This window comes from Gobio gobio (genome assembly GCF_949357685.1).
Source record: "Gobio gobio genome assembly, chromosome: 14".
Lineage (NCBI taxonomy): Eukaryota > Metazoa > Chordata > Actinopteri > Cypriniformes > Gobionidae > Gobio > Gobio gobio.
Window position 1 is genome coordinate 42930792 of NC_137107.1, and position 27378 is coordinate 42958169.

At 40.7% G+C, this 27378-nt stretch overlaps 1 protein-coding gene across 1 annotated transcript; it reads right to left on the reverse strand.

Annotated features, from left to right (window-relative positions):
• Window positions 1-23021: 23021 nt before the first annotated feature.
• Window positions 23022-25875, reverse strand: LOC307136998 (uncharacterized protein). The gene is made up of 5 exons (XM_079834416.1): window positions 25812-25875; window positions 25594-25713; window positions 25167-25292; window positions 24828-25010; window positions 23022-24652 (listed from the first exon to the last, which is right to left on the reverse strand). Exons 1-5 carry the CDS (start codon window positions 25858-25860, stop codon window positions 24462-24464), a joined length of 669 nt encoding a protein of 222 aa, XP_079690542.1. The 5' UTR covers window positions 25861-25875; the 3' UTR covers window positions 23022-24461.
• Between the last annotated feature and the right edge of the window lie 1503 nt (window positions 25876-27378).

Sequence of the window (27378 nt, forward strand, 5' to 3'; positions counted from 1 at the left end):
TGTGAGCCGCTCTGGAGCGCTGTATTGGGGATGTGTGAGCCTGTAGAAGTGCAACAGCGCCGTGTTTTCCAGCGGTTAGATCAGCACATTCAAATCAAATGTGCGCATCTGTGACACAGGACATCAGTTCTGACTGGATCTCTTCACTAATCGTCCCTCCCTAACATTTTCGTCTCATTTTTATTTGTTGACGAAAATGGCAGTTGATTTTCGTCATAGTTTTTGTCATCCAACACTAGTTTTTATTTAGTTATCGTCTCGTTTTCGTCAGTGAAAAAAGGTTGTTTGAAACACGAAACACTGACTGACAGTTGCTTATTTAACTAACATTATCAAAGAATAATAACTTCTGCACTCTAAAAAATACTGGGTTAAAAATAACCCAAGTTGGGTTGAAAATGGACTAACCCAGCAATTGGGTTGTTTTAACCCAACGATTTCTTTATAATTCTTTTGCTCTTTAATCTGTTTTAAATATTTGTTTACTTTATACATTTTTGTGTATTGCTTTATTGTAAATGTTCGGTTCTTTTTGTAATAAGAAAGTTGTTAAACACTTTTTTTGCAACCTATTTCAATATTGTGATAATACCGTATACCGTGATAAAAGCTTCAGCAATTAATCGCAACATGAAAATTTGATACCGACACATGCCTAATTGGGTCTAGTTAACCTAGACAGTGAAATGACATCTATTGCTTGCTGGGTAGCTTCATCTGTGACTGGTCAATGTTTTGGCTCATCAGATCAATGTAGGCTATATCCAATTGACATGCAGTGTGTACAATCAGACTTCTGCAAATGATCCAGAATCCATTCGGTGAGCCAAACAGACTGCTTTACTGTCTGTCTTGTTACGGTTACAAATGAACCAAATCCTCAGGATGTATGAAAGTACCCTTGTGAAAAAGAAGTGTATTTATAGTGTACATCAAATCTTAAAAGTTTAAGAAACTCTACTTGCAGATAATGATAATCTAATATTAATGAAGTAAAAGGCAACTTAAGTGTAATTAGGGAAAATTACACTTTCAAAAAGTAGCTACAATGAAAAAAGTATCTTTAGAAATCAATGTTTTAATAATCCTTTTCCATACTTTAAGCACATACTTGACTGCAACTGTAATGTGCTGTTCAATATTTAAAGTTAATATACTTTAAATGTTTTAGTATACTGTACTTGCCACGGTTCTGTTAGTGTTTTGGACTTTCATTTTAAATTTGTTCCTTTGTGCCGTTTACCGCTAGCCTAGAAATCTAGACGCACCCTAGCGGCAGAAAATGTATTTTGCCACGAGAGTAGTCTAGCAACTCTCGGTAGACCTGAGAGCTGGAAAAAACAATCTCTGGTCAGGCCAATCACAGCGTGTGTAGAGTCGGTGGGCGGGCTTAACATAATGACAGCACGTCACGGCAGAGTTGCGGAGGTTCTGCGTGCTACTCGTAAACAAAGAAGCTGACGAACAGCGTCTTTTGAATCGGCTTTGGCCGCGAATCTGGAAGACTTGGAGTTAAGCTTTTCTTTGAGAAAAGAACAAAGAACGGCACTGAAGTCATTCTTAAGAAAAGAAGCCAATTTTTGCCTACCGGATACGGCAAAAGTCTATCAACTAATGTTAGCTCGGCTTCACCTTCTTCTTTGCTCTGGTTGGTTGTGGTGCTCATGGCGCTATCCAATTGCGTGCAGAGGGAATTTGAAAGACAACCGTTTATCCCGCCCCTCGGATTGAGCCCTGTCAATGGTGAGTTTCCAGACCCAAAATTTTGATGTGGGTCTGGCTTGTCAGGCTAGTTTCCCGCCATTCTTTTGTTCCCATGGTCACCGTCATTGAGTTCATCTAGTTCATCTGTGTCTGTTTCATTATCTCGGTTGTGTTCACTTAAGTTCCTCTTGTTCACTCAGTCTTTGTCTAGACACTATTGTGTTTCCGTTTCCCATCTGCATGTCCCTGTGACGTCAAGATTAAAGTTTGTTTGATTGTGAGATTGAGTCTTCAGCCTGTTCCTGGTTCCTGGTTCACCCGTACCATTACAGTATTATATTTTGAGCATATAAAAAAAATACAATTGAAAATGAAATGTGTTTTTCTTCTTAACTTTAGTATACACAGTATACTCCAGTACAACTATTGCTATTAAATATGTTAGTGAGAAACTTAACCTTTTGTTCAAACTATTGTTGAGATTTTCATCAGCAGCACCTGTTCTTTGATTTAATCTACAAAAATGTCACTTTTCTACATAATGTTCAATGCTTTTAAAATCAAGATGTGGTTCTAAATCACTTAAGCACGCAAGCAGACATAGGCTTTACCATTAAATGCATTGCTTAAAATCAAAATATTGTCTTTAAAGACAAGAGAATTATGAAACTACGTATAAATATGTACTGAAATCCTATAACTATGTTGGTCAAAATAAAGCACTCTAAAGTTGTATAAAAATTCTAACTATAATACATTTAATTTAATTCAATGCAAAATTAAACATTTAATTCAATTAAAATGCAACTAAGAGGCGAAAACAATAGATTCTATTCACATTATATTAATCTTTAAAAGTATGCTAAAGTATATTTTTTTCACAAGGGTGATGATAGTTTGTGCAATAATTTTAGTGCAGAATTTATTTTGACTTATGTTTGACTGTCTGATTTGTTCTTTGGTCTTGTGTTAGATATGCATTAGTTTGCAAATGGATTACCTATAAATCATGGGCGTAGATTACGTAGGGGACGCGGGGGACATGTGCCCCCCACTTTTTATCAAATGTAAATTGGTGTGCTCACAACAAGTTGAGGTTCTCATTTATTCATATAAATTCAATTTAAAATTCAAAGAGATCTATATAACTTAATGATATCAAACCCCCTCAAATTAGAATAAAGATGGAATTTTTAGCTTGCTGAATTTGTGTGTGTGTTTGCTCTGGCTCTTGTTGAATATATAAAACAGCAAAAACAGTACATTGTAAAAAATGTTTTACAATTTAAAATAATTTTTCTATTGTAATATATTGTCAAATGTAATGTATTCCTGTGATCAAAGCAGAATTTTCAGCATCATTACTCCAGTCTTCAGTGTCACGTGATCCTTCAGAAATCTTTCTAATATGAGGATTTTCTGCTCAAGATACATTTATTATTATTATCAATGTTGAAAACAGTTGTGTACATTTTTTTCCCAGGATTATTTAATGAATAGAAAGTTCAAAAGAACAGCATGTATCTGAAATATAAAGCTAGTACAATGTTACAAAAGCTTTCTATTTCAGATAAATAATGTTCTTTTGAACTTTCTATTTATCAAAGAATCCTAACATGTTTTACACAACTGTTTTTAACATTGATATAAATGTTTCTTGAGCAGCAAATCCTCATATTAGAATGATTTCTGAAGGATCTTGTGACACTGAAGACTGGAGTAATGATGCTGAAAATTCAGCTTTGATCAGAGGAATAAATTACATTTTAAAATATTCAAATAGAAAAACATTATTTTAAATTGTAAAAATATTTCACAATAATCCTGTTTTTGCAGTTTTTTGATCAAATAAATGCAGCCTTGGTGAGATTAAGTTTCAAAAACATTGAAAAACCTTAATGCTTCCATTATTAATATATAATGCATAGTCTCATCAAGTACCAATTTTACAAAGGTCAGAAAAAAACTATAACACTTGACATTCTGTGCCCCTCACTTCTGAAATGATGGCTACGACCCTGCCTATAAGAAATGTTTTTTTTTTTTAAATAAAGAGTTCATGATTTCAAATGGGTAATAGGTCATAATGTTGTAAATTACTTATTTTTTTGGCTACAGTTGATTGACAAACAATATCTTTAAGTGAAAAGAGAATGTGAACATTGCCTGGTTTCTCAATAGGATTCCATCTTAATGTTGGTCTTATCTTAGCATGCTTCATGTAGAACTCTTAGTTGATTTAGCAAACATACAATTAAATTAACCTCTGACTCAAATAAACTCTGTAAATAAAAGCAAAAGTAAAAACGAAACAAGTTTGACCTGTATGAACAACAATACCCCTTTTAGAGGGTCACTTCAGTGATTTAGCATTAAGCTTTGTATCAGTAGAAACCCCGCAATTATTATGCATTATGCATTTTATGTCTGGAAAAAAATCCTACGATGATGCAAATATCGTCATTTTGCGTCATCGGAGGATTTTTTGGCCAGAGGCTAAAGACTACAGCCAGTAGAAGGAGTTGTTTCACATGTTTTCAACCCTCCCACAGCGGAGGGATCTCACTCACAGAATGTAAATGCGCTCGGCTCGGCCTCAGGCATTCCTAACGGAGCGTTGCGGAGCAACATGAGTGTTTCAACTTTTCAATGAATTTCTTTGAAAGTTTAGCTTCCATATGCGATCAGAAAACGCGCCAGACTGGACACGCGCTGAGAATGACTGTCGCGCTTACCTCAGCTCTGCTTAGCTCTTACTTCCCTCTCGTGATGAATAAAAATCAGACTCCTGCTGCGTTCGTCCTGTGACTTTCGTTCGGCTCACTCACACTAATAGGCCTATAGAAAATACACGTCCATTTCTTAATTGTAGTGTTTATTCTCTAACTGAACGAAATTATTGTATTATTATAAAGATCAAAACGACATTGGGGGTCGGTGTAGGGAGTGGCCTTGTAGGGCAGTGACGCAAGTGCATTCTGGGAGTTGTTGTCTTTCATCCACATGAGACAAAAATACATTTTCTGTCTTTTCTCATTCTAGAAGGCACCAAATTCAAAAATAATTTCACATTTCTACTACATAAATGACACAGTTTAAATACACATTCATCTTCCCAGCGCTGAAGTGCCCCTTTAATAGATGGAATGGATAATCACATGACATGAGGGTGACAAAAAAGGAGAATGGGCAATTTTGGGTCAACTGTACCTTTATCTTATACATTTCTAGAAAAGAGGAAGATTATTTTCCTTATTAGACCCTCCATTCAGTCATTAGATGGCAAATAATTGTACATCTACCTGTTTTATGTAACTTTCCCTCTATTTGTTAAACTTTCATTTTCTCACGAAGACCCTCCCATTCTGATGAGCTATAAAATGGCTGCTGAAACAGTTACGAAAATCTCAGTTTTGAATCTCAAAATGTACAAGTGTTGGTAATGTTACTGGGTACAAATACAAGTCATTGATGTCTCTTTCATTATCGTTTCCGGTGAGAGTACACTGTGCGCTAAATGGCTGCCGCTTCTCGTCGCTTTTTCTGTGTTTTTGTTTTTGCTAATCGTTGTTGTTTTTGCTAATTGTTTGTTTATTGACCGTTTGCAAAGACCCGCCCCCTTTAGTTACTGTTGCTATGTCCGACAAGCCTTGGAGTTCTCACACCACACATGTTCTCACGTAGAGAAAATATAACAGTTAAAGCTGTCCGTGAACCGATTGTCTCTTCCTTCTAGTTCATTGATAAGCATCAAATTAACATGAATGAACACTAAAAGAAATGTGGTTTCAACCACGGAGAGACATCAGTACACACCGTTTTTCAAGTTCCAGTCCACGACGTTAATCTACTGCCGTCGGACAAAACGGCAGATTTGGTGATGTGATTGGTCAGATCGCCTGTCAATCAAACTCACGGCGAAGGGTGAATTGTTTATCGTCAACGGGACTTAATATCTGGACCCAATAAACTACTATTCAGATTTTTAGGCAACATGTCCAGATCAATAATGACATGCTCAGGGTGATTTGGCATCTCTGATCATAAACTAATTGTCTTCGACTTCTCACTCCCTCTCGTAAAACCAAACACCGGTCTTACCATAACCTGAGATCTATAACAATTTCTCTGCTACTACTGCTGCCTCTGTTCTTCCTCCTTCACAGATAATTCAACCTAGAATGAATCTATTTGTAATGTTTTGGATGATCTTGCTCCATTAATAACTAGAACTGTCCTGTCAACTCACTCCTCTCCTTGAAAGACTTTACAAAAAATCTTCCCTTCTTGTGCATGCCATGGCTTTTTCGGATTCAGTAGTGGAATATAAAGAAGCACTTAACATTGCACGGTCAAAGTATCTTTCTAACCATCTCTCTTAAAGTGTTAGTTAGAAAGGCATGTTAGTTCACATGAAGCTTCGAAGCATTAGGAATCAGTGAGTCGATTCAGCGGTTTGGATCGCCAAAGTCACGTGATTTCAGCAGTTTGGCGTGTCAAATTCGAATTGCTGCTTCCTAACGCTTCGAAGCTTCATGATGCAGTGTTTTGAAATCGGTCATCACTATACAAGTTGTTATTTAGGTTTTTTTTAGCGCACAAAAACTATTCTTGTCGCTTCATAAAGTTATTGTAGAACCTGCACTGTAGTGAGATGGACTTTGTAACAATGTCTTTAGTACCTTTTATGGGTCTTGAGAGTGTAAAGTATGCCAATGGAGGCCAATGGAGGCCTTTCTGAGCCATCGGATTTCAACTAAAATATCTTCATTTGTGTTCCGAAGATGAACGGACGTCTTACGGGTGTAAGAAACGACATGAGGGTAAGTCATTAATGACAGAATTTTCATTTTTGGGTGAACTAACCCTTTAAATATATTTCTACTGTCATCAACAAAGCCAAGTGCAAACCTAAAGCTACACGGAGCAATGGAAGAAGGTGGCTTGGTCTGATGAATCACATTTTCTTTTACATCACGTGGATGGCTGGTTGCATGTGTGTGGCTTACCTGGGGAACACATGGCACCAGGATGCACTATGGGAAGAAGGCAAGCTGGCAGAGGCAGTGATGCTTTGGGCAATGTTCTGCTGCGAAACCTTGGGTCCTGCCATCCATGTGGATGTTACTTTGACACGTACCACCCACCTAAGCATTGTTGCAGACCATATATACCCTTTCATGGAAATGGTATTCCCTGTTGGCTGTGGCTCTTTCAGCAGATAATGTGCTCTGTCACAAAGCAAAACTGGTTCAGGAATGGTTTGAGGAGCACAACAACGAGTTTGAGGTGTTGACTTGGCCTCCAAATTCCCCAGATCTCAATCCAATCGAGCATCTGTGGGATGTGCTGAACAAACAAGTCCGATCCATGGAGGCCCCACATCGCAACTTCCGGTACTTAAAGGATCTGTTGCTAACATCTTGGTGCCAGATACCACAGCACACCTACAGGGGTCTAGTGGAGTCCATGCCTCGACAAGTCAGGACTATTTTGGCAGGAAAAGGGGGACCAAAACATTATTAGGTCATGTTATGCCTGATCGGTGTATATGAATGTGGGGTCAGGCTGCCTTGAATTTGATTTCCATCTCATTTACATTTACATTTATTCATTTAGCAGATGCTTTCATCCAAAGCGACTTACAATGAGGAATACAGGAAGCGATGCGTCATGAAGAGGCGGAAAATCACAAAAAGTGCCTGAAATTGTCAGGGTTCTGTCACTTCTGTCTAGTTTATTCATGGTTTTGTGACAGAGCCCTGACACTCCTGTATTGTTTGTCTTGTCTTGTGTGAGCGCGCAGCTTTGAGCATGCTCGAGCTGCGTGCTCTTCTGTCCTTGTGTTGTGTGCGGGCGTGGTGTTCGGATCCCAGCACTTCGGTGTAGTTTGGGTTTCAGTTTTGTGTTGGGATTCGGACATTCATGCTCCGCGTGTTTGTTTTGTCACTCTGTCTTGTCACGTGAGCATGTGCTCTTCTGTCTGTGTAGCACACGGTTCATGTTTACATCGGCCGTGTGCTTTCATGTTATGTTTTGTCTTATGTTGTGTAGCACGTGGTTGGTGTTTTTCACTGGCTACGTGCTACGTCATGTTATGTTTTGTGTGAACATGCAGCTGATGAGTTCTCATTAACTGCATGTTCATGTCATGTTTGGTGTGAGCACATGTCTTGTTAAGTGTTTCTTTGTGCCATGTGCTCGTGTCTGTTGTCTAACCCCGCCCACCTTGTTTCCTGATTATTGGTTCATTTGCCCCACCTGTCTTCCCTCGTTACCCTCTTTTGTTTGTTCCCTATTTAATCTCCTTGTGTTTGCAGTCCAGTGCGGAATCGTCGTCAAATTTACCTCGTTTCCCTGCTCCAGTCAAGTCAAGCCTAGTCAAGTCTGTTTTTCCCCCTCGGGGTAGTTTTGTTTTGTTTTGTCTTGTTTTTTGTTTTATTATTATCATTAAAAGCCCATTCCTCTGCATCATTGAGTCCTCGCTCCTTTCACTACAACAACCCTGACAGTACGATTCCGCCAAGATGAGGACTCAGCAGAAGAAGGGCTCATCCCATCCACCAGCCGCCACTGTCTCCAGCCCTCTCTACCAGCGCATGCTCCAGTTCAGGGCCTTGAGCTCCCTCCACCAAAGACGGCTGAAGAGGCTGCAGCTCCCCTAGAGGCGGCCAACGATGCCGCAGCTCTCCCGGAGGCGACTGAAGAGGCTGCAGCTCCCCCAGAGGTGGCCGAAGAGGCTGCAGCTCCCCCGGAGGCGGCCGTCAGCACTGCAGCACCCCCAGAGGCGGCCGTCAGCACTGCAGCACCCCCAGAGGCGGCCGTCAGCACTGCAGCACCCCCGGAGGTGGTAAGCACCCGACCACCGCCTCGTTCTCGGGGGAGGGGGAGGAGGAGGAAGAAGGCTTCCTCCATCCTACATGGCCCAGAGGCCATCCCAGAGCTTGCTGCCGGCCCAGAGGCGCCACCCAGGCGTCTTGCCCTGCCCGCGCCACCCAGGCGTCTTGCCCTGCCCACGCCACCCAGGCGTCTTGCCCTGCCCACGCCACCCAGGCGTCTTGCCCTGCCCGCGCCACCCAGGCGTCTTGCCCTGCCCACGCCACCCAGGCGTCTTGCGCTGCCCGCGCCACCCATTTGCTTTGCCTTGCCAGCTCCAGTCCCTGACCCGAGGCCAGTGAGGTCTCCGGCCCTTGATCAACGTCAGTTGATGACTCTGTCTCCTGTCCCGCATCTGGTCAAAGCCCATTCCTCTGCATCATTGAGTCCTCGCTCCTTTCACTACAACAACCCTGACAGAAATATGCTACTCTAAGTAATGTCCAAAACGTAATAAGCTAGAATAGGGAGGGAATAGAGGAAAATGTTTGTTTGTTTTTAAAGATGAGGTTATGCTCACGGAAGAGATGAGTTTTCAGATGTACATTGAATGTTGTCAGTGATTTTGCATTCCGGATGAAGGTGGAGTGAATCTCATCTCATACTTCTTTTATCACATTCTTCTTCTACACCATATTCTTCTACACAGATGATCTATCACATACTTTTGGAACAGAGTTTCTTAAAACACCTAAATGGTGTTTTGCTGAAATCCGTTGTTTAAGTGTCGGAGTTAAAGGTTTAATATTCTAAATGCTTTTATGTTGTAGAGTTGTATAATCCTCCACATTTAAAAGTTTCAAGGAGCCCAGCCTTATAGAATTGAAGAGAAAATGTTCCACGCTTACATACTTTGGAAGATTTTCAAAAACATAAAAATGCTTCATGAATCTTAACTCTCTTTCCTGCAAACCAATGCAAATGATGCAAAATGAACCAGCACAATTACAAATGCACCAGGATTCATGAAAGTGATTTTAAACTTTGATCAATATGATACCTTACTCCTAAGTACACTCACAGTGCACTGTTCTGGGCCTGAGCATGGATGATTGATGCTTCTCTCAGAGAGAGAGAGCTGCTGCATTCGTCACCAAAGAACAAAGCTAAATGAGTGAAGCATATACACTGTTAACCCGGAAGAGTTGAATGTACTTTAAAAAATTGAGGAAAGTGGTTGCCCTAAAAAATTAAATAATGTGAACTTAAAAATTTCAGTTCATTTAACTTAAAATAATTTGTAATATCAATTACTTTTTAGTTATTACAAATAGTATAAATTCAATGTACTAAGTAAGTTAAGTTTATATCAGTTGTTTTATTTTTTAATTCGTTAAACTAGAAAATTAAGGGGAAAAAAACAAATAAAAGGTATATTCATACAATTTTCTGTTTTAGTGTACTTCAATTCCAAAACATACACGTAAAAACAAATCGTTTCGGTTACTAACGTAACCTCGGTTCCCTAAGATGAGGGAACGAGTATTGCGTTTTGCTAAAACGCTATGGGGGAATTCCTTTCCTCGAGATATTGAAGCAAATTTTTATCCAAAAATACCATGTACACGCAGTGCAGCTGCACAGCTCTCAGCAGGAAGCAGCTGCGTGCTGATTGGCTGTGCTGCTGCAACTGCAGCAACCTATGGCGAGACCGTGGGGCGGGACGGACCAATCAGGTCCTTCCAAATTCCCGCCACAAGGGGCAACAGAATTTGCATAGCCAAGGGTATATAAGACCCACTCTCGCAAGGTTAGTCAGGTTAATCGACTGAAGCGACTCCTGAGCAAGTGAGCAAGCACGGCAAGCAAAACGCAATACTCGTTCCCTCATCTTAGGGAACCGAGGTTACGTTAGTAACCGAAACGTTCCCTTACGAGAGTACTCTCGTATTGCGTTTTGCTAAAACGCTATGGGGGACCAATGCAAAACGCCGTGCTTGCTTAACGGCTCTAACGCCGATGACACCAAACCCAGGCCAACCTAGGTGGGCCCGTAATATGATATCAAGAAGTCCCAAAATGAGCCAGACCTGAGTCAAGCCCTTAATGAGAATGAACACGATATACGTGTAATATAATATATAGACCGGACATAGTCGGGCCAGGAATAATTCGAGCCGTATAAGGAATGTGCTATGACTTATACAATACTTAACCCAGACCGGACTTTTCGAGCCTTAAGGGGTTAAAACTGTACACAGCAAGAAGCCCAGCCTATAAGGCCGGGACATCTAATATAATCTGATAAGTGGACGGGGAGGCCCAGCCTGCCGCCACACAGATATCATTTAGAGAAATGCCAATAGACCAAGCCCACGAAGAGGCCATGCCTCTAGTAGAATGGGCTTTAATGCCTAAAGGGCAGCTGAGATCTTTAGACTCATAAGCCAACGAGATAGCATCTACTATCCATCGTGACAAGGTCTGCTTTGTAACCGCGCACCCTAAGGTGCAGCCGCCAAAGCATACAAAGAGCTGTTCAGTTGCCTAAGCAGCGGAACGCTCCATGTATATCCTCAGCGCTCTGACAGGACAGAGCAAATTAGCATCTTCTTCATCTATCGGTGATGAAAGTGCTGAGAGTGAAATGACCTGTGCTCTGAACGGAGTTGAAAGCACTTAGGTACATATCCATGTCTTGGTTTGAGGACGACTTGAAGTCGTTTGGCCCAATTCCAGACACGAAGGCGCTCACAGAGAGCGCGTGCAGATCACCCACTCGCTTAACTGACGATCGCCAGCAGAAAAGCGGTCTTTAGTGACAGGAGCTTAAAGCTCACCGAATGCAGAGGCTCAAGTGCAGAGCTCTTCATGACATCCAAGACACTGGACAAGTCCCATATAAGGACTGAAGAGGGGGCGAGGTGGGTGAAGCCTTCTAGCCCCTTTAAGGAAGCGAACAATGTTAGTCCGTTCACTTGAATGTGATACGCTGCTATAGCAGCCACATAATTTTGAGCGTGGAGGGGGAACGACCCGCGTCCAGAAGCTCTTGTAAAATGTAAGCACTTCTGACACTTCACAATCCTGTGGGGTCAGACTTCGCGCTTTACACCAGTCCGAAAAGACTGACCATTTGTCTGAATAGAGCCGCCTGGTCGCGGGGGCTCTAGCTTCAGTAATGGTATTCAATAATTTTTCAGAGAGGTTCTCATGTACCCGCTGATGGGCCAGACATGAAGTGCCCATCGATCGGGACGGGGATGCCAGATCTGCCGTCCCGCCTGCATGAGGAGGTCTCTCCTCAGCGGGACCGGCCACGAATCTGTATCCGACATCTGATTCAGTAGTGAGAACCAAGGTTGATTTCTCCAAAGCGGGGCTATTAAAGCACAGCGCATCTGCTCTCCCTAATCCTCTCTATGACCTGAGGTAACATTGAGATTGGGGGAAAAGCATAAAGAGGAAGGTTGGGCCATTCGTGGGCCAACGCATCCTTGTGCTTGGAGAATTATATTCGGCATTGAGCATAGACTTGTGAGGCGAAAAGATCCACTTTTGCCTCTCCAAGAACTGCCCCAATTGTCTGAATTGCACCTGGACAGCATGTCCGGACCCAAATTCAGAATGCCTGGCACATGAATCTCTCTCAGCGTATTGTGCTCTGCCCATATTAGGACTTCTTACGCCATTGTGTGCAGATCGATTATTTTCAGACCGCCTTGGCAATTTATATAGGCTACCACCGACCTGCTGTCCGTTCGGACCAGGGCATGGTGGTGCTTTATGTACGGAAGGAAAGCTCTTAGCGATAGCGTGACCGCTTTCATCTCTAGACAGTTTATATGAAGGCTCTTCTCCGAGTCTGACCAGAGACCGGAGACTGGCCTGCCCTCGTGAAGGGCTCCCCAACCTAGGTTGGATGCATCTGTCGAGATAACTTTCCACTTCGTAACAGTGCCCAAACTCACGCCCGTCTGGTACCAGACGGGATTTTTCCAAGGAGCCAGAGCCAACACACAGCTGTGGTCTACCTTGATTTGCAATCGGCCCGAGAGCCATGCGTGAGCTGGAACGTGGCGATTCAGCCAGTGCTGTAGGGGGCGCATGTGCAACAGACCCAGTCTGAGAACTAGCGCCGCCGAGGCCATGAGACCCAGCATCCTCTGAAAGTGTTTGAGAGGAATGCGTGCACCGGACCTGAGGGAAACCGCTCGGATCTGAACAGAGAGCGCGCGCTGTGACGTCAGTCGCACGCTCATCTGCAGTGAGTCCAATACTGTTCCCAGAAACGAAACTTTCTGTGTGGGAGACAATAAACTCTTGCCACGTTGATTCTGAGTCCCAAGCATTCTAAATGGTTGAGAAGCCAAGATCTGTGGTTTAATAACTATCTCTGACGGAGCTATTCTGAGCCAGTCGTCGAGATAATTGAGAATTCTCATTCCCCGAAGCCTCAGCGGGGTTAGCGCCGCTTCCATGCACTTCGTGCGGGGAGTCAGAGATAGACCAAAAAGGTAGCACCTTGTATTGGTAAACTTTTCCCCTCGAAGGCGAATCTCAAGAATGGCCTGTAATGAGGGGCTATTTGTATGTGGAAAAAGGCATCCTTTAGATCCACAGTGAAAACCCAATCACCCGGCGGATGTGTGCGAGGATTTGTTTCATTCTCAACATTCTGAACGGGCGCTTCATAAGGGCTTTGTTCAGATGTCTGAAATCTAGAATGGCCGGAGACCACCACCCTTCTTTTGGCACAAGGAAGTAGCGACTGTAAAAGCCTGACTCGCTCTGTGAGGGGTGCACGGTTTCTACCGCTCCCTTAATTTAACAGTTTGATATTTCGGTTCGAAGCACGTGACTCATGTCACTTCTCACCGCTGTCTCTACCACAGTGCGAAAGCACGGTGGTCTGCGAGCGAACTGTAGCGAGTAACCTTGTTATCGAAGCCAAGGGTTGAATTAATTTGTGGGGCAGGTCACAGAGTAACAGGGACCTGTTAGCCCGGATGCATTGTGCTAGTAGCACTGTGAGAGGCGGCGTGCACTGAATGGTGACGCACGCCTTATTGGGTCGCCTTGGAAGTGGCGCTTACCAAGGGGATTGTGTTTGTGTACAGAAGAGCACGTTGCTCACGGGCTCATAAATAGTAAATAGGGAAATAGTGTTCCCAGCCGCCTGAGTGCAGGGGGCCGGAGAACGCAGAATAGTGGCGAACGCTTTGTGTCGCCGGGGAAATGGTGCATGTGTACAGGCGAGCGCGTTTGTTGCGGGCTCGTCGATTGTAGGAATAATGTTTCCAGCCGCCTGAGTGCAGGGAGCTGGGGAACATAGGGAAGTGCTTGAGTGTAGGGGTACAACTTTGATGTTGGCACCTGCCTACAGACGAACTCGTAACACTGTGTTTAGATAGTGTTACTGTAAAGTGGACGCATTCTTGCGGATTAGTCCACGTGCACGTTAGCGGCAGGGCTAATGGATAGCGCGTGCTCTGCAGGCGCGGGTCTACCTAGCCACTAGAAAGCTCTGATTCATTGTAAATAATGTGTGGTGGCGCGCACTGTATAATGGGCGCCACTACATTAAAGTATTTGCGGCGTACGCCAGCGAGCGAATTCACAGTGGTAAACGCATAACAGCGTCAATGTGCAACTGAGCATGTTTGGCCACAGGCTAGTTATTGCAATGTTACATCTCCAGTCACCTGAACTAAGGGAACTGGGAGAATATCAGGTTTATTGAGTGATTTGTGGCACTGAATTAACAGTGCTTATGCAGGAGTGCACACTATGTAGTGGACACATTGCCTACAGTGTTGAACCACTCCAGCCGCCTGAATAGGGGAACTGGGAGAAGTGATATTTGAGGGGAAAAAGGCGCAAGCTTGGCAGCCATTTTATGACCTCGTTATGCTCAGACGGAGAGCGCGTGTTATGACGCGCTCTAGTCAGCGAACGCGCGCTGTGCAGAGAGCGCGCGCTGCCATATAAGGCTGTTTACCTTTGGCAGCAAGCGCGCGCTGCAGCGAGAACGGCTGTGACGTAAGCGCGTTCTCGATATATCCAGCAGCCTGAGTTCGCATGTCTCTCCTCTAGCATTCTCTGCCCGCGGCATATCAGGGCGGCGGGGCGAGAGAGAAGGAAGAGTGAGGAGAGCTTATGTTGAGTTCACTCGTGTGTAGAAGTGCACATCTTCCATCCGCGTGGCGGCAGTATCACATTCTCTGTCAGCGGCCATTTCAGGGCGGCGGAGTAAGAGAAGGAGCGAGTGAAAAGCCCCGTATGCCCGCGGAGCCATTAGCACAGCGGGAATAACATTCTCTGTCCACGGCCATTTAGAGCGGCGGAAGAGAGAGAGGGAGGCGCGTGGAGAGCTCCATATATCTGCGGCGTCATCAGCGCAGCGAGGATATAACCTTCTCGGTCCGCGGCGCGTTTCAGCGCGACGGAATGAGAGAAAGGGAGAGCTCTGTATGTCCGCAGCGGGGATATAATGTTCTCTGTCCACGGCCATTTAGAGCGGTGGGGATGAGAGAGGAAGGAGTGAAACTCTGTATGCCCGCGGCGTCATCAGTGCAGCGGGGAAAACCTTCTCCGTCCGCGGCGCTTCTCAGCGCGACGGAACGAGAGAAAGGGAGAGCTCCGTGGGGTATCACATTCTCTGTCCGCGGCGCCTTAGCGCGACGGAACGAGAGAAGAGGAGCGCTCCGTCTGTCCTCGGCTTTATTTGAAGCGGCGGAGGACCAATGTTCTCTGTTCGCGGCGTAAACACGCGGCGGCACGAGAGAAGAGAGGTGGAGAGCTAGAAGCTCTTAGAAGTGGCGTTGGCAGCAACGCACATATCATAAACACACATACATAGTATAAAGGATATTTTAACGCCGGATGGCGCAGCTGGAAGGCAGGCTGAAGGCGGAGAATCCGACATCCTCAGGCTGCGTGTTCCGCTGGTTGTGTGTCGACGGCGGGCTTCGATCCGGAGCTCAACGATTGCAAGTCGCTGAAGAAGAATTAATCTGACTAACCTTGCGAGAGTGGGTCTTATATACCCTTGGCTATGCAAATTCTGTTGCCCCTTGTGGCGGGAATTTGGAAGGACCTGATTGGTCCGTCCCGCCCCACGGTCTCGCCATAGGTTGCTGCAGTTGCAGCAGCACAGCCAATCAGCACGCAGCTGCTTCCTGCTGAGAGCTGTGCAGCTGCACTGCGTGTACATGGTATTTTTGGATAAAAATTTGCTTCAATATCTCGAGGAAAGGAATTCCCCCATAGCGTTTTAGCAAAACGCAATACGAGAGTACTCTCGTAAGGGAACTGTTAAGTTTACTTCATTTAATTGTGAAAACTCGCTGGCTCAAGTTGTTCTTACTTAAACCGTTTAAGTTTTGTCAACTTAATCTGTGATCTGAGGAAGTGTACTCCCAGAGTGCATTGCGGCATGAATAAATTAATTGCTTTGTTTTCCTATTTTTGAATCTCATCTCATACTTCTTTGTCTACTATGTTTTTAAGTCAAATGACCTTTGAATGTCCCTCCAAAACTCTCTTTCTCACTGTCACCCTCACACAGAAGACACCTGTTGAAGTGCTCCAGAAATTGCTCTAATAACCTCATTTCTAAACCTCTCTTCTCAAGGGGGATTTTTTGCAGCATCTTTGATAAGTAAATTAGATATTTTTATTCACAAATCAACTTTGTCTAACATAGTTTTACAGTAAATTGAGAAAATGTCAATGTTTCCAAATGGCAACGCTGTATGCCATTTGACAACGCTGTACTAGTGGAATTGCAGTAATGTATTTCCCTATTGGGATTTTTTATAGATAGTGGCTTCAACAATATGATTGCAGTTATTTATTTATTTAAAGTGTTTATTGTTGTGTTTATGTATAAGTATCATAATTATATCTCTTTTTGAATACATGAATACAGCAATATTTTACGGAAAGGGCAATAGGAAGAGTGCAGAGTTAGCTCGTCCATGTGATGAGAGTGAGGACGAGTTAGCCAAATTATAGGGTATATAAATCGATCAATTTATAAAATAAATGTGCATTTAAACAAAAAAGAAAATCTACATTTTTCCAGTATTTTCTGGAATCTAGTGGAAACAGACTAAACTGTCTGCAGGGTGCTAGAGCACACAGGGCCTGACAAAAAAAAAAAATCAAAAAGCGCCTTTTAGCAGTGGTTTATGAAACATCAAAGGGTTTCCTTTAAAATGACACCACAATTGTGTATTTAGACCACTGTATGTGGGTATGGGACGCTTTTCAATTTGGTTAGGCCAAATCCAGGCAGAAATCCCCAAAAATGGTCCCCATGGTTTTGCCACAAACTCAACTGACTGTCTTCTCTCCTGTATGATTTCACATGAGTCTCATCAGACCTCACATGAATTATGAGCTTCTGCATGATTGAGGCTGTGTGTGACCTCCTAATTCAACTCCTTTCCACAAGAAATAAGTATAACAGTATAAACAGTTTTTTCTTAGTCTTATTAAGTGCAAACAACAAGTGCAACTATAATCAAAGTACTCTCTCAATATTCAAAGTGCAAACAGAGACCAGAGCTAACAGGAGGTTAAACAACACAGCCTAAGATTGCTCTGATATTGGGAGACATTATTGTTAAAACTGAAATGTCTGTATAACTTGCACTTTGGGTAGTTTTCATAAACACCTGCCTCCATAAAAATTATTATAAGTAGCTGAAGTACATTTATAAGTAAGTAAGCCCTCTCTAGCCATCTCTAGTGTTTTTTTATGACTATCAAACTGTGAACATTGGATAACTTTTCTGAGGTAAATGCAATGTTAAGTGACATAATAGTTTTATTGGCGTATTTCCACGGTGAAACGCACCAGGGAGCTCGTATTTGCTTTCGCTTTCGCACACATAGGGATCGGCGGTGCTGACTGCGCATTCTACAAGATAAGACATTTATCAGACTCTGATCTATCAGGCTCTGTTGCGCACGTCATGGTCCTGTCTCACCTTACTCTCTGAACGTGATCTGTGATTCCTGCTGCACTGTGTGCGACTAGAGGTCGCCCTCAGACATTTATCAGACGCTCTATCAGGCTCTGTTGCGCAGAGCAGATGTTTACAATTGAGGCGACCGTTATCCAACTGAACTAAATGTTTTTTATTTCTATAAAAAAGCTAAACGACAGTGGATGATGTAATGTAAACGTAGTGGTGGTGTCATGAGAAATCCTGTCCCCCTGTGAAATAGTGTCCGCTTAGGACCCCAGAGCGATTCTATTGGCTGAAAGAACTTTTAATGGGTAATCTGTTCAGAGCCTGACTACAATTCTTACAAAATCACGTTTTAATAGTGTTAGTTTAAATAGTGTTAAAATAGTCTTTAACGTCTTGCAAATCATATGTTTCATATACTAGTAGCCTATATACACTCAGCTAAAGGATTATTAGGAACACCTGTTCAATTTCTCATTAATGCAATTATAATCAACCAATCACATGGCAGTTGCTTCAATGCATTAAGGGGTGTGGTCCTGGTCAAGACAATCTCCTGAACTCCAAACTGAATGTCAGAATGGGAAAGAAAGGTGATTTAAGCAATTTTGAGCGTGGCATGGTTGTTGGTGCCAGACGGGCCGGTCTGAGTATTTCACAATCTGCTCAGTTACTGGGATTTTCAAGCACAACCATTTCTAGGGTTTACAAAGAATGGTGTGAAAAGGGAAAAATATCCAGTATGCGGCAGTCCTGTGGGCGAAAATGCCTTGTTGATGCTAGAGGTCAGAGGAGAATGGGCCAACTGATTCAAGCTGATAGAAGAGCAACTTTGACTGAAAATAACCACTCGTTACAACCGAGGTATGCAGCAAAGCATTTGTGAAGCCACAACACGCACAACCTTGAGGCGGATGGGCTACAACAGCAGAAGACCCCACCGGGTACCACTCATCTCCACTACAAATAGGAAAAAGAGGCTACAATTTGCACAAGCTCACCAAAATTGGACAGTTGAAGACTGGAAAAATTTTGCCTGGTCTGATGAGTCTCGATTTCTGTTGAGACATTCAGATGGTAGAGTCAGAATTTGGCGTAAACAGAATGAGAACATGGATCCATCATGCCTTGTTACCACTGTGCAGGCTGCTGGTGGTGGTGTAATGGTGTGGGGGATGTTTTCTTGGCACACTTTAGGCCCCTTAGTGCCAATTGGGCATCGTTTAAATGCCACGGCCTACCTGAGCATTGTTTCTGACCATGTCCATCCCTTTATGACCACCATGTACCCATCCTCTGATGGCTACTTCCAGCAGGATAATGCACCATGTCACAAAGCTCTAATCTTTTTAAATTGGTTTCTTGAACATGACAATGAGTTCACTGTACTAAAATGGCCCCCACAGTCACCAGAGCTCAACCCAATAGAGCATCTTTGGGATGTGGTGGAACGGGAGCTTCGTGCCCTGGATGTGCATCCCACAAATCTCCATCAACTGCAAGATGCTATCTTATCAATATGGGCCAACATTTCTAAAGAATGCTTTCAGCACCTTGTTGAATCAATGCCACGTAGAATTAAGGCAGTTCTGAAGGCAAAAGGGGGTCAAACACAGTATTAGTATGGTGTTCCTAATAATCCTTTATGTGAGTGTAAGTAAATACATTTCTTTTAATTAAATTAAAAATATTGGTTCCCATTGTCACGTGACTTCTAACGTTATTAGTAGTGGGAAGTTCGGATCATTTTACTGACTCGGATATTTGAATCTCGTTCAGCAAAATGAACAAATCTTTTTTCAAGTCATTTTGTTCATTTCAGCAGAATCTAGTTCAAATGTTATGTAAACTTTTGGAATAAAAAAGAAACTATACGCTAATGCAGCCATGGCCAAACTTTGAGAAAGAAATGATTCATTAATTGCTTAGCTGGGTCTTCAGGCTATGTATGTCTGTAAGTTCACCTCACCTCCTGATCCAAATCATTATTTCTTTTGTCACTTCAAATTTAATCACGTCTGTTCCCTGGAAAGATTATTCACCTCTTGTGTCTTTAGGTTCGAGCCGATAGTTCCGTCATCATGTCTGATCTGGGCCGTGACAGCCTCATATGCACAATGATATCTGTCTGCCGAGCCACAGTTCACCCCAGCAGTTTTGCCTGTGCAAAATTTTGGTTATTATTTCTTTTGACTAAATCGTGGTAAATCATGCTAGAATGTGGTAAATCGTGGTAATTCATACTAGAAAATCATACTAGAATTTGGTAAATCGTGAATGTGGTAAATCATGGTAAACTATGAATGAAGAAAATATTCGAAAAGCGGAAATAAAGTGTCTAACGTTTGTTTTAACCGCTGCTCGTGTTTTATATGTGGACAGGTTGTAGCTACAGTTTTGGTTTATGTTGACAGTGACAGTGACACCCCCCATCAACCCCCCGAACACTTTTGCCCAGGCCCGACCAAAAATAAAATCTGCCTACGCCACTGTGTGTCTGTATATTAGATGCGTGCGGTGCAGGTCTTAAATTGACAGCAGCGCAGCCTATAGTGAACATGCCGCCGCTTGCATGTCCTTAAAGGGACAGTTCACCTATAAAATTGTCATTATTTACTCACTCTAATGTTATTCCAAACCTGTATTCATTCCTTCTGTTGAATAATACCAGACAGTTGATGTTAGCCATTGACATCCATATTATTATTTCCTTCAATGGGGACCAGCAACTGTTTGGTTTCCAACATTCTTCAAAAAATATTTTATGTCCAACAGAACAAAGAACTTCAGGTTTAAAACAACTTGATCGTGAGTAGCCTAATTGATGACATAATTTTCATTTTGGAGTAAATTATTCCTTTAGTGGCTAATAAAACAACAAAAAACAAAGAAAAAATCACTCACTGCTCTTGACTGTAAAACTTTAATACAGTAGCTTTAATAAGAATCAATGTATATTTTGTAGTGAAGTCTGTAGTGTTTTATTTTTACATTTATTCATTCAATTTCATACTTAAATGCTGCTGTACAGCTCTGAGTTGCCAGTTTAAATCTTTATATATATTTATTTTATATTTTATAATGTGAACAAGGGTTTTTTTCAGTAAAGTTTTTCAAGTCTTTTAAGTAAAATAAAGAAAGAGTATTGCAATAAAAAAGTATACTTTCTGTTCCTGTCGCCTAAGAATAGAATAGAATTAAAAAAAAACTGATGTGGCAAGCCATCAGAACCGAACTGACGACCCAGGTAAGTTATTGAACCGTGGACTAACTGTATTGTTGCATCCACATGGGAGCGTTTGATTGTTTAAGTGTTTAAAAGCATTTTCAAAGCCAAAGAGAGTGTAAAAGTACGTCTTCACCCAATTTTGTCATCACTTACTCTATTTTTACGCTGAACACAAATGAAGATATTTTAACGAAAGTTAGCAACAGACGTTTGGCCTCTACATTGACCTCCATAGTTGGAAAGCTAACTAAATTTTGTAATACATTTTCAAATGAAGGGGTGTTTTTTTTTTTTCTTCCAGTCCCTCAATTACTCTCTGTTCTTGAATGTTTTTAGGCTGACCAGCGGGAGGAAGCGGAGAGAGAATTTCAAAAGACCACCATGGCATTTTTTTGTGATCCGTGAAAGTGATGCTCTTAGTCAGGCACTGGACATTTCCATTGTCATTGACGGTGTGGAAGTACTACATGAGTTGCCCTCTTTTGCATGTGCCTGTGCCATGATGTTTGGACTCATTTATGCACTGAACTTAAAATATCCTGAAAAGGACTCAAATATTTGAGGCCTTTCAAAAAATATTCATGGACATAGAGATTAAGGACATTTCTTTGAAGATGTTGGACTGTATAAAGCCTTTTATACAAAGTTAACTGTACTACTGTTGTAGAAATGTTTTATGACAAAAATTGTCAAGTTTATAATGTTGTAAAAAAAAAAAAAATCAAACTTCAACTTTTGTTAGACAGTGTGTATTTGTATGAGGATACTGGACACATTGTAAAACATGTTGTAGGTATATTGTAGTTCTTTGGTCTCACCAAGGCAAGAAGCAGCGGTTGCTTCTAAAAAATATAAATATCCATATTTAAAACTTTATAAAGGAAAACTTTCCGCCAGACCGCTTTCCGTATTCAACTTATGAAAAAAGCGTGACTGGCTGGCACGACGTATGATGACAGGCGAGAGGTATTACACTTTCTGCGCAAGTTGAATACGGAAGGTGGTCTGATGAAGCTAGATATTTTACTTTATAAAATTATAAATATGAATATTTCTACTTTCAAAATCCCACCGATTCGCTTCAGAAGGCCTATATTAACCCCCCGGAGCCGTGTGGAGTACGTTTATGATGGATGGATGTGCTTTTTTGAGCTTCAAACTCAATGGACCCCGTCACTGATTAGCTTGGAAGCGGCAGGATATTTATTAATATAACTCTGATTGTGCTCATCAGAAAGAAGAAAGTCAGACACAGGTAAATCCTTTAAATTCTATGTAAATTTGCCTATGTAAAATTAGTTCTATGTAAATTTGTTCTACGAAAAATGTGTTTGCTGAACGTTCTATACCTTTAAAAGCAAAAGATTACACAAGATTCTGATTGTTTAAGAAGTTCACTGAGTCGAAGTTTCTAAAAGAAAAAGGAAGTTGCACGTACAAATTACTGAACTAAACTCCCATAGCCTGTAACACTCATATATCAATGTAGCAGAAATATTGAATTGAATGGTTGTCAGTGACATGGTCAATTTATTATTATTAGCTTATCGTGTTGTTGCTGTTTTGGTCCATTCAATAGTCCATGGGTCTTAAAGGCAGTGGATCGGTATAGCCTACTGGATTACATTAAGATGAATCCTGTTATTAACAGTCTTGTCCTCTAGATGTCAGTCTTGTATTTACCTTGTGCGAAGATACAAGATCGTCCAGTTATAAAGGCATCACAGAGCTCGAGTGACCGATCATATCTCCCTTTTTACTGCTAGACGCAAACACGAATGGACACCAGAAGGTATGTGGAAAGATACAGTATAAAATTTAGCATTTAATCATCATGTCTCAGTCGAGGAAAAACGTAAGTAAAACAGCTTGTGTGGACAACGTTTTACATTTACCTCAGCAAAGTCATTTAGAAAAAAGACATCAAGAATGGAGTGTAGCCTACTGCTAAACATATGCATTATATTTTTACTTAAATGTTTAAGTAAAAACTACAACTCTAGTTTGTTTGAGTAGCTATTGATTATTAGACCTACTGTAGGCTACATAGCTACTGTACCTTATGTCTGAAAATAAATATCAGTAGTTTCAGATAGTTTGGTAGTAATTTGATTCCAATGTAGGCTACACAATAGCATGAGAGACATTTTTTGCCTTAAAAATCGCCTGAAATATTTCCAAATGAATCAATATTGAATCGAAGGGAATCGAGACTGGAATCGAATCAAATCAAGAGTTTGTGAATCTGAATCAAATCATTAAATCTGGATCAATACCCAGAGACTAGTCCTTCTTTACATGATTTATTACATTTACACTTTATACAGCGACGTACATAAAACATACAATATTGAGCAAAATTATAGACAGGAATTTGTGAAATAATACAACTTATCCTGTGTTGGGTGTAATGTATTACCAAGTAATTCATTACTTTAATTCAATTACTTTTACTTTTGTTAAAATCTATGTTTTAAATTCAACTCTCACAGTGGGTCATGCAAAACAAGAAGGGGATCTAATCGCAGCATTTTCATTTTTAAATAAAAAGATAATCCACAATGAAGAATATCACAGGAAAAACACATGGCAGCATAAACAACACAAAACGAAGAACTGAACAATCTACATATTCACAGGCAAACAAATTGAGCTAAATGAAATGTAGGTGAAACTATGAAACTAGTAACAGGAAAATCCTTATCATGAAAATTTAAATATTGTCCTACAAAGTTATGTAAAACTTCACAGGTGAATTTTTTCCTTTTTTGAATAATTACATAATGATCAGTGCTGGATGGTAACAGATTACATGCAATCTGGATTACATAATCAGATTCCCCAAATGAAGTACTTGTAATTAGATTATAGTAGCCTACATTTTAACATACCGTACTCGTAATCAGACTACAGTTACTTTTCTGTTGATTATGTGTTATTCTCACAAGGACAGTAAATTATTAATAATTCATTGATTCTTTCGTCTTTAAAACATGTGAAAATGTTCACATTAATGTCGTTTCATATGTTCATGCAATGAAGGGATTCCCCACCTTTTTTGTCAGCTTGAACCTCTTTTGAAGTAAGCATTTAGATTTTAAAGTTAAAATTAAGTTCACGTTCTCTGATGTCGGTTATTGGTCACATTGTAAACAAATAGTATTTAAATCTTTTAATGTGTTGTTTTTATTTTAAAATGATCTCAATTTATATATATATAGGGTCTGGGAAACCCTATTGTCTGTAATATTTAAAGCACTTCATGTTGTTGATAAAGAATGGAATAAATGTTCGTTCTCTATGTAAACTTATATCAATATGGTACAGGATTATCCTCTTCAAAACAATGTGATATAAGAGTTTGGTCAAAAGTAATCCTGAAGTAATCAAAAAGTAGTCTGAATACATGACCTAAAATGAGTAATCTCCATTACTAACGGCAATTTCTGTCATGTAAATTGAACCAGTAACCGACTACAATGTGCAAGTCATTTACCCAGCACTGATAATGACCATACAGTACCTGTTATTTTTTAAAGGAAAAAAAAAAGCACTTTCTATTGAACTTTTTACAGCATGAAACTTTAAATATGAACACTGCAACAAGGTGATGCGTACATAGAATGTCTAGTATACTTTTCACTTTATCACATCAGAACACTAAAGATGGTACAGCGAATATATTCAGTGCAGTGTGTCTCACTGTAGAATCAGAAGAGCTGCTGGATTCAGTGCAGCAGGAAGTAGGAGAGCAGAGAACAGCAGAGGAACAGGAAGCTCTGGGTGACGCTCTGAGCACTGTTGCACAGGCTCTCCTGACAACATGAGAAGCTCCCAACATTACTAATTGATGTTGTGGCATCACAAATTGCTTTAGTGGCACAGCTGTTTACAGCAATTGACTGACCATTGGAAGCCACTTAAGAAAAGAAATAAAACAGAAGTTGAGTCATGATGATCTAAGTAACATAAAGACCACTGTCTAAGTTGGCCATTGGTATGTGAACTGTAAAAGCTAAAAAAATAAGTCCCACCAATGATGAAGAGAGAGAAAAAAAAAGAATGACTTTAATCTTATTTTTCCAGATTCTCACCTGTTCCTTTAAGGCAGCGATCTTGACTCCCTAAACAGTCCATTATGTTTAAGCAGTTCTGCCCAATGCAATAGTAACATTTCTTTCCATTGGGGATGGGAGGATTGGGGTCATTGAAGATACTGGGGTTATTGAGGACGTTGGAGATATTAAAGTTGCCTGGACTGGAATTTCCATTAAGCTCTGTACAAAATAAGACATCTAATGAAACAACACTTAAGCCACTCCATTCAATCGATTCCTACATTTGTTTTCCTGATTGAATGTCCATATGAAAGTAAAATGAGTGTTGACTTTACAACAGATGGTCATTTGTTTATGGTCAGTAAAGTACAATACCTGCATCTTTGGCATTACAAAGGTCCGTGTTACAGCAGAAAAGAGAGACATCTGCACTGCTGAAGCTTGAGGACACACAGGCTTCTGATGGAACACAACCTTTAACCTTCACTTTAGTAGGATTGCCTACAAAAAAACAAATAATACAGTCTTTCTAATCACAGCTGCAAAACAGAATCTGACATATAATATGATCACTTAGGGCTGACATTGAGACCACTAGACCATAACATTTTGTGGTCAACAAAGAATACATCGTCCCTGCTCACCCCCTCTCCATTCAGTAAGTGAACAGGTGACTAATATTCACATTCCTTTGTAATCCCCTGACCCCTCACCATGATCATGTGACAAAAGTCCATGAACACTTTCATGCCTACTACACATACAATTATATATCCATGTATATTCCCACTGCTGGACTTACCATATAGTGAAAATCCTGTTACTGAACTGATGCACGTGGAATGTTCAGGGCACGTTATTTCCCGTTGATCTGTACAAGAACCCGTCTGATTTATGCACTGATAACACCTGAGAGAGTGTCCTTTAGGAATAAAAACAGAGAAAGTGAGAGAGATCAATGATTTATATTTGTATGCAATAAAAAATGTATTAATTAAAAAAAGCATTTTGTCTTTGTACCTGCTGTGAATAGAATGAACAGAAGAAAAACTGAGAGTTGCAGATCCATCTTTGATAAGGAGGTGAAGGCAATTAAATAATGTGTTTCAGTGCTCATTTTATATCCTAGAAAAAGGGATGGGCCTTCATGGGATAATGACAGGTTAACAGAAAGGATTAAAACAAGTTGGTATTTCAGGAAATAGAGTACACTGTAAACCCGAATAAGTTCCCAGAACTCAAAAAAATTGAGGCAATCGATTGCCTCAAATTTTTAAAGTTGAATAACTTAAAAGTCACAATTTTCCAGAACTTAAAAGGTTGGATTACCTGCTACTTGTACCTTTTGATCACAGTTAAATTAAAGTGCTCATTTAGCTCAACTCAAATATTTGCAGTTATATGACCTACAGTTTTCTGTTAAGGCAACTCAATTATTTTCAGTTATTATAACAAAGTTTTGCGTTTTCACAGAACTTTAAAAAATAAGTACACAACCACACCATTTTATGTTAACAAAACTCAATTTTTATTGCTTTGTGTTGTCATTGCTTTAAGTACACGTTAGTCAAATATGTTGAGTTTGTTTACTTAAAAACATGTGACTCAAACTTAAAATTTTGAGGCAATTGAGATCCAGCACAATTTCAATCAGAAAAGCTGAATAAGTTTTAAAATAGATTGTATTTTAAGTACTTTGACCTCCTGTGAGATTTACTCACACACAGACATCAAGAATTAGCCTATGAATCTCAACCATGGTGACACGCTTCATGCCGCAATGCATTATGGGAGCCATGGATGAGTTTTGCATGATGCACCCAGAATGCATTGCGACATGAAATAATTTAGTTAGTAGAACTTTTTCTAAAACTTTGAGTACTTAATCTATTTAATTAATATGAACGTTCGGGTTTACAGTGTATAGGTATCAGGAAAGTAATATTTTAAGCAATGTGTTCAGTACATTAAATTAGTAATGAACAATAATGACAAAACATTGGAAAATGAATTCACATTGAATTCGGTTTAAACAATGACCGGACACATTATTCCTCTTTCTTTACAGTTTCCGATCAGCATTTTTATTCACAAAGGAGAGCCACAGCCCACTACTAGCAGGTGTGTCCATTTCTGCTCCTGAAAGCCGCTTTCCCACAGAGTTGAGCTTCAACCCTAATTTAACACACCTGTCCTGAACCAGCTAAGCAAGGTCTTCAGGATTACCGTAAAAACTTCCAGGCAGGTGTGTTTGGGCAGGACAGATGGGACACCTCTGCAATAGACATACTGTATTCTCATTACACACTAATACAACAGTAACTATATCAGAGTCAGTGCTGCAGCATTATTTATATTGTAGTCCATTACTGAACATAAATTACATGATCAAAACTAGTTACTAATGTAATCTATTACATTACACATTTTATGTTACATAATCTGACTACTTTTTGATAATCTTTTTTGAAAAAGTGCATGAAACGGTTTTTACTGCTGATTAAAAGGTAATAATTAAACCATAAAAATGTTACATTTTAAAATAAAAACAATCAAAATAAAACACAAAAGAAAATATTTTGTTATG